At 41.0% G+C, this 8,998-nt stretch overlaps 1 protein-coding gene across 4 annotated transcripts in view; it reads right to left on the reverse strand.

Moving 5' to 3' along the window:
* The window catches only part of FAM133B (family with sequence similarity 133 member B), a 29,392-nt gene extending 21,779 nt beyond the window's left edge, over nt 1–7,613 (reverse strand). For 3 of the 4 annotated variants that reach the window (XM_019443312.2, XM_019443311.2, XM_053897140.1), the window contains exon 1: nt 7,481–7,613. In XM_019443312.2, the coding sequence (XP_019298857.1) occupies nt 7,481–7,504 (24 nt within the window). In that variant the 5' untranslated portion in view covers nt 7,505–7,613. Of the gene's footprint in view, nt 1–7,133; nt 7,315–7,480 lie in introns of those variants that run through there. The other variant, XM_019443313.2, reaches the window with a different exon arrangement.
* Nucleotides 7,614–8,998: the final 1,385 nt, after the last annotated feature.

Below are 8,998 nucleotides of genomic sequence, written 5' to 3' on the forward strand. Positions count from 1 at the left end.
AGCAGGTTTCTTTATTAATGACACTATCTAGCAAAGAGATACTGTTTTATTAAAATTAACTGTCCTACATATATAAAATTTGGTCTTTAAATTAGTCTCAACTCCTTGATCCTCATATTTGGTTTTCCAAATTTAATCCAAGTCAACAATCATTTATAAAAACTCTTCCACTGTTTAAACAAAAAGAATTCTGGTCAAAAATGACTATTATCAACATTGATTTTAAGGCCTTAAACTTAAGACTTAATATTCCAAAAGAAGTGAAAGAATGTATTTGTTGCATTTTATTTAACAAAAACCCTTGAAAATAACCAACATTTCCCACCCTCAAAACAAGTATGAGTTATATTATTTCCAGATTTCTCTGGCAGATCAAACAACATAAAACTACTATAAACAGTACAAACTGAGAACTAGTCCCATTCAACCGGATACTGCCTAATTAATTACGTGGGATGAAAAAATCCATTAACATAATTTTCTTCCATGCAGGAATTAATGCTAGAACTCCTAATGTCAGGCATGTTTACAGAGTCAGGGCTAGATGTGAATATCAAATCCAACTCAAGAGAGAGGCATATAGTGACATTCTTTACATCAACTGTTATGTCTTTGAGTATTTCAATCAACTGCCTCTGCTGAGAATTTCACTCAGTTCATGTAGTTTATGTGGAAATATGACAACCAATGGAAGCTGCAATAGAGGAACTGTGGCCCAAATAATGACACTGACAATCCTAATAACCAGAAGCAAATATATGTGCAAAGCTAAGTTCATCATTTTTAAAACAGGAGATATCTATCACCTTCCCATTTCTTTGGTCCTATGTCATAATTTTAGTATCACTTACCAGTAAAATATCTTAAGTTTAAAACTGTAAAAACTGTTTATTTCCAAAGAATGCAAATATATACAAGGATGTTCAAAACTAAATTACTAAAATAGGGAAAACTGAAAACACCCAAAGAGCCATCAAATTGAGATTCATTAATTATATATTAAAATATACCTTCAAAATGAAATACTATGTAGCCATAAAAAGAGAGATCTATAGTTTCTGATATGGAAAGATGTCTGAGATTTCCTAAATGTGAAGCAAAAGCAGGTTGCCAAAATATAAGATGCCAATTTAATGAACAACTATAGATTTTTAAAAAATCTAGATGCATTAGGGGGCCTGGGTGGCTCGCCAAAGTCATCATCTTGGGGTTCGTGAGTTCGAGCCCTGTGTCAGGCTCCGTGCTGACAGCTCAGACTCTGGAGCCTGCTTCAGATTCTACATCTGCCTCTCTCTACCCTTCCCCTGCTCATGCTCTGTCTCTCTCTACCAAAAAAATGAATAAAACATAATAAATAAATCAATAAAATATCTATATGCATCAAAATGTAAAGGCAGATGTCCACTTTCATCATTTCATACCCTGGAAAAATTTTTTAAAAATAACAATTCATTACCTTTATAAATGAAAAAAATCAAAAAAACTACACACAAACATTATCATAATAATAAAGGTAAACAAAATGAGAAAAATTCACTCACAATACTGCCACTCCAATTCCAAGAGCTGAACTGTTTTCAAGTAAAAATTCACAAACAGTACAGTGACAACTTATCACTTTAATTAAAAAAAATTGGGGGGCGCTTGACCAGTTCAGTCAGTAGAGCATGTGACTCTTAATCTCAAGGTCATGAGTTCAAGCCCCACTTTAGGCATGCGGCCTACTTAAAAAAAAATTGTAACACATTCACCATGTTTTATAGTCTTCAAATATACTCGCATGTATCTTAAAAGTACATTAACATTTTTATGTTATGTCTACTGTGAAATTGCTTCCCTCAAGTACATACAGTCTGTCTTACGGTTTACTTTTCAGAGGAAAATTAAATAGTAAAGTAGTATATTCACATCCTAAGACTATTAATCACAGACAACTTATGATACAATTACAAGAGCTATCATTGTCTATGTAATAGGCTTAACATAAGCTTTTGATTATAAACACTATCCTTAGTTCGCTTAAGTACACTCCAAATATCTCAATTATTTATTTCAACTATAACAGTAATATTTATTTTAAAAAACAGCAAAGGGCACCTGGGTGGCTCAGTTTCTCAAGCATCCAGGTCTTGATCTCAGCTCAGGTCATAAGCCCCTCATTGGGGGGCTCTGAGCTGACAGCAGGGAGCCTGCTTGGGATTTTCTCTCTCCCTCTCTCTCTGCCCTTCCCCTGCTCATGTGAGCACTCTCAAAACAAATAAAACTTTTTTAAAAACAGCAATATTTATTAAAGACATCTTATATGCCAGGCTCCTTGCGAAAACACTTGATGGTCTGTGCTCATAATCAATAAGCAACAGTGCTTCTTTTTACTATGAACAGAAAGGCTTTTAAAACAAAAAAAATAATTTTACAAAGATAAAGCCTTTTTGCTTATTATGCAGCAGTGTTAAAAACAATGTTCTTAACATTAAGGGGCTGGGTGGTTAGGCACCAGTTAAAACACAGAAATTGTGCAATTTCTTGAACTGTCTCACTATGACTTAATCACATTAAATGCTGTGACCTTACAAATCAAATACTTGTATTCATATATAACTAGAATTGTCTGTGGCTCCAAACTGCTGCATGAGTTTGGTAACAAAGCAATTTGTTTTTGAAATTCAGGATAGCAAATCAAACTGAAGGAATAGGTAAGTGGGCAGGTACTGAAAAGAGCAATGTGAGAACAAAATGTGCAGAACTTCATTTGTTACTTTGATTACCTATTTTTATCTAGAGGATACATCTGTTTTAGAGGGCACAAAGTAACCAAATAGAACATGAAACTTCTGGAAAACAATGAGGACAAAGGGTGGCCATTATGAATTTAACAGCTCTTCATAAATCTTGAGAACTAAAATGTTCAGTTAAAAAAATAACTGTTCAAGAATGTACAATACCTAGAATGAACCCTAATGTAAAGTACGGACTTCAGGTGAAAATGATGTGGCCAGATAGGTTCATCAACTATAACAACGCCCTGCAGAGCAGGGTTGCAAGTAGGGAGAGGCTGTGCGTAACTGTGCACATGGAATATATGGGAACTCTCTGCACTTACAGCTCAATTTTGCTGTGATTTCAAAACCACTCTGAAAAATCTATTTTTTTAAAGATTTTATTTTTAAGTCATCTCTACACCCAACATGGGGTCAAACTTACAACCCTGAGATCAAGAGTCTCATGCTCTACTGACTGAGCCAGCCAGGCACCCCAGAGTAAGTCTTTAAAAAACAACAAAAACAACAACAAAACTTTCAACCTGGACTTTATGGTTTTTTTAGAAAGCAACTCTATCATCTTTAGAACTATGAATTTACCATCAATGTATGAAGAAAAACATGTCATTATTTTCAGAGGCAAACATTCATTTTATTTAAAACCAAGAGTTATAATGGGGTGCCTGGGTGGCTCAGTCCACTGAACTCTTGATTTCAGCTGGGGTTGTGGTGTCACAGTTGTAGGATCAAGCCCTGCACCAGGCTCCACACTGGGCATGGAGCCTGCTTGGGATTCTCTCTCTCCCCTCTCTTTGCCCATCCCCCGCTCATGTGTGTGCTCTCTCTCTCAAAACGAACAAACAAATAAACAAACATTTAAAAAAAAAACCTAAAACTTATGATCTACTGAACTAAGTACCAAATGACCCAAGTTTTGGTCCCAGTTTAAACAGTTCCATCTATGGTCAACTATCTTTGAAAAAGTAGGAAAGAATCAACAAATGGTGCTGGGCATCACCACACAGAACATACAGAATAAACCTGGACCACTTTCCTACAGCATACACAAAAATAAATTCAAATGTGTGACACGAAACAATCAAAATCCTAGAGAAGAATACAGGCAGCAACTTCTCTGACCTTGGCTGTAGCAACTTCTTACGAGACACACTGTCCCAGGAGGCAAGGAAAACAAAAGCAAACATGAACTACTGGGACTTCATCAAGATAAAAAGCTTTTGCACAGGGAAGGAAACAATCAACAAAACTAAAAGGCAGCCTACAGAACTGGAGAAGATAATTGCAAATGACATATCTGATAAAGGGTTAGTATCCAAAATCTATAAAGAAGTTATCAAACTCAACACCCCAAAACACATAATTCAGTTAAGAAATGGGCAGAAGACATGAATAGACATTTTTCCAAAGAAGACATCCAGATGGCTAACATGCACATGAAAAGATGCTCAACATCACTCATCATAAGGTAAATACAAATCAAAACCACAATGAGATACCACCTCACACCTGTCATAAGGGCTAAAATTAACACAGGAAACAACAGATGTTGAGGATGCGGAAAAAGGGGAACCCTCTAACACTGTTGCTGGGAATGCAAACTGGTGCAGCCACTCTGGAAAACAGTATGGAGGTCCCTCAAAAAGTTAAAAATAGAACTACGCTATGGACCCAGCAATTGCACTACTAGGTATTTACCCAAAGGATACAAAAATACAGATTCGAAGGGGTATGTTCTCCTTGAGCATTATCAACAATAGCCAATGGATAAAGAAGATGTCTCTCACACACTCACACACACACACACACACACACACACACACACACACACACACACAGGAATATTACTCAGCCATCAAAAAGAAAGAAATCTTGCCATTTGCAACAACATGGATGGTGATAGACTCTATTATGCTAAGCGAAATAAGTCAATCAGAGAAAGACAAATACCATATGATTTCACTCTTATGTGGAACTTAAAAAACAAAACAGATGAACATATGGGAAGGGGGTTAAAAAGAGAAGGAAATGGGAACCTGGATGGTTCAGTCGGTTAAGCATCCGACTTTGGCTCAGGTCATGATCGCATGCTCGTGAGTTTGAGCCCCACATCTGGCTCTGTGCGGACAGCTGGGAGCCTGGAGGCTGCTTCGGATTGTTTCCCTCTCTCTTAGCCCCTCCCCCAATCACATACACTCTCTCTCCCTCTCCTTCTCTCTCAAAAATAAACATTAAAAAAGAGAGAGAGAGAGAGGGAAACAAACCATAAGAAACTCTTAATGAAAGATAATAAAACCGAGGGTTGATGGAGGGAGGTGGGGGATGGGCTAAACCTGTGATGGGTATTAAGCAGGGCACTTGTTATGATGAGCACTAGGTATTATACTTAAGTGCTGAGTCACTAAATTCTACTCCTGAAATCAGTATGATACTATATGTTAACTAACTAGAATTTAAATAAAAATTTGGAAGAAAAAAAGTTCCGTCTCCTCCTCCATGCAACGAGAACACAAAATTAGACAATCTCTCTTCTGAATCTTAATTTCATGTTTTCATTCCCACCTTAAAAATTTTTTTTAATGTTATTTGTGAGAGAGAGAGAGAGAGAGAGAGAGAGAGAGCGCGCGCAGGGGAGGGGCAGAGAGAGAGGGAAACAAAGAATCTGAAACAGTTGGGTCCAGGCTCTGAGCTGTCAGCACAAAGCCTGACGGGGGGGGCTCAAACTCATGAACCTCGAGATCATGACCTGAGCCAAAGTCAGACACTCAAATGACTAAGCCACCCAGGCATCCCTCTTTTCCACTTTTTAACTGCAAATAAAATGTTACCAGAACACTCTATGCTACAAAAGCATACCAACTAATAAGTAGAGCCCAGAGTTATTATCAAAATGTTCTAGTAAAATGAAGCTAATCTGAAAAGTTTCAAATGCTTTAAAGGTATGTGTAAAGCAACACTTCTAAGTAAAACAAAGACAAAACATCTTAGGCCTCTATATTAAACCATATCCAAGGTCTGGTGATTTCTAAATTTTCAAGTCCACAGTTTAAAGAGTCAAAACACTCTGAACACCTCAAACCTAATAAGGATGCTCCATCAGAACACCATTTCAACCCTATGAGAAACTGGATACCACAAGGTCTGACCCACAGCCGGGAAAGCAGGAGAAAAGAACATTCCTTAACATTGTAATCAAAGTTCACCACTGTGGTTCCTAAACATCTCTGATTATGAGTAGTATATAAAATTAAAACGAATGTTTTGAAGAAATGTCACCATATCATAAAAGTAAAGCTCTTTTAGTAGCCCTCCCAACCCAAAAAGGCAATAATCATTGAATATAAAAGTTCATTAAATTTGGTACATTAACTCTTTTTTAACGTTTATTTATTTTTTTGAGATACAGGGACAGAGCATGAGCGAGGAGGAGTACAGACAGAGAGAGAGAGGCACAGAATCCAAAGCAGGCTCCAGGTACTGAGCTGTCAGCACAGAGCCCGATATGGGGCTGGAACCCACCAACCACAGATCATGACCTGAACCAAAGTCGGACACTTAAGCGACAGAGCCACCCAGGCACCCCAATTTAGTACACTAACTTTAACTGCATTTATTTTTTTTTTCATTTTGCTGCTCGGTGGTTAAAAGTCGATCACAAATCCAGGAACTTGAAGGCTGCAACCTAAGTTTATTGTTAATCCCTAATGATTATGGCCCATCCAGTCTGATTTATAATCCGGACTTTCCAAACCAACCTAGTAGCCATCTAGAATGCCTTCTTCCCATCTCCTCCTGTCCAAAGTACCTTCTCTTCCGAATACCTTCAAGAACTTCGAAACTGCATCATGTTATTTCTTACATTCCTGTGTCTCTTTTATCTCATTTACTAGAACAACTTCCATGCCAAACGTTCTCTGGCCATTTGCCTTTTGCGGTTTCAACTATTCTGCAAAGCTGTGGATAACACTAATGCCCCTTTACAGAGGCTCAGAGAAGAAAAGCAACTTATCCTAGTCACCCGACCCCTGAGGGCCCAAAACTGACACTGCCATCTATACCTGACTTCAAAGGCAATTGTTTTTCACCCTTCATTCGTACACAGGTCCTACTAAGTGCCAGGAAGTGCTAGGCGCTGAGGACACGAAGCCAAATGTTTCGATCCTGGTCCTCAAACGGGAGTCTACCTGCCGCTAAAACTAGGCGCGCAGCAAGCCCAGAAAAAGGAGCTGCGCCTGAGGCCTCCGCCCCTCCATCCCACCAGCGTGCGCACGACAGGGGCGCGGAGCCAGATCTTCCATACCGGGTAGGGGGCCAGTCCCGGGGCCTCTGTGGGCCTCAGACTTACGACAAACGTACAGGAGACAGAACTCCTCCAGCCCTTGTAGCTGTAAAAACTGGGCACTGCTAGTCGGAGTACCGGAGGAAAGGGAGCTAGGGAGCACTGCCAGAAGGTGCAGCGGGGTTGAAAAAGAGGGGGACACGGGAAGAGGAAAGAGGGGACAGAGAGTGGGGGGCCCGAAAGCGCCAACTGCGTGCTCGGCGCACGCGCGTCTGGGGCCGACGGGGATGGGGGGAGTTGGATCTCCAGGCTCGAGGTCCGAGCGACGCTGCTGACCCTCAGGCCCCGTCGGGAAGAGCAAGGGGTTCCGCTCCCCTGCCGCCGGCCCCGCGTCGCCCCACTGTTTTCCCCACTCAGTACTCACCACTCGATTGTCCCGCTTCCCCATGGTGCAGGACTAAGCTCACAGTCAGACGCCGAGGAAGATCAAGCCAGAGAGGCGGCCGAGATGGGCCCGCCGCAGGTCCTTCTGCCTACTCCCCACCCTGCCCAGAGAGAGGCGCCTCGCGAACCTAGCGGCCGCACCCGACCACAGCGCCACCTGCCGTTGTGGAGGAGAGGAGGGCGCCGGCGATCACCCGCTTCTCCCAGGCTTCTCCTGGCGGATTCCTGTTCGTTACCACCCAGCCCCGGGCCGGCCGCCACTGCTCTTCTGTACTGCGTTCTCACCAACTCGGCTTAGACGTTTTTACTCTCTTCCATTCCTTATGCGCTGAAATCCTTACTCTAGGGGAAACAAAGATTATCCCAACGCTTACTGTGGGCTTAACATAGTGCAAGTGCTGGCGGTAAAGAGAAGACCAGGACAGACATGTTCCCTCAGAGTCCGGCCGGTGGGCAATTCATAGACTAGGTGATGGGAAGCTGGATACAGTGGACACGAAGATGATTAAAATACACCAAACCTGCTTTCAAATGGCCTATCTACAACCTGCTAGGGGATATACATACACAGAGCCAACTTTATTGCACGATGTGTCATAATAACGTAAATACAGTTCTAAAACTTCAAGGGAGGTGATCTGGGTTCCAGAGAAAGAGCCAAGTATTTATCGACATGGTGAGAGCTGGGCCACTCTGGGCCCATCTAAGCACAATGTCATTAGAAAGTAATCGAAAATCAACTTTAATCTTTTTTGGACTCTTGAAAAAAGCAAAATAGGCTTATATCATTATATACATGAACACTCCTTAAAATTATCTTTCCTAGGGCGCCTGGGTGGCTCAGTCGGATGAGCGTCCAATTTAAGCTCAGGTCATGATCTCACCGCTCGTGAGTTCGAACGCTGCATGGGGCTCTTTGTTGTCAGCACAAAGCCCACTTTGGATCTTCTTCCCCCTCTCTCTCTGCCCCTTCCCCATCCGCAAGCTCTCTAAAATAAACATTAAAAAACAAAAACAAAAACACCCCTCTTTCCCAATTTCCATCTCTCTCTCCCCTTTCTCATACTGCATTGCACAACAGATGCTGCCAACTCCCATTTTCTCTCAAAAATTTTCCAAACTCTCTTAAATGCAGCCATTGGTGGTTCTACTCCCCACTAGATGTTCATTCTCCTGAGTAATTCATTTTGCTTTTTACTGTAAATTGGTCCTCTAGTCTCATTTCTCCTCCTCCTCCTCCTCCTCCTCCTCCTCCTCCTCCTCCTCCTCTTCCATTACCCCTGATTTAAGCTGAGGACTTCCACCAAAGACAGGCTTCCCAGTATGCACAAGAGGAAGACAGGAATCTGTGAATATTAAAGTTTTTTTTTTCATGGCTACTTTACAGTGTTTTTAATAGTCTATAAACTTCATAGATATTATTTCCAGTGCTCCAACATAAGCATTATGATATCTGTGAAAGAATATCCTCCTCCTCCTCTTCCATTACCCCTGATTT

This window comes from Panthera pardus, unplaced genomic scaffold (genome assembly GCF_024362965.1).
Source record: "Panthera pardus isolate Hobbes unplaced genomic scaffold, ASM2436296v1 HiC_scaffold_8, whole genome shotgun sequence".
NCBI lineage: Eukaryota > Metazoa > Chordata > Mammalia > Carnivora > Felidae > Panthera > Panthera pardus.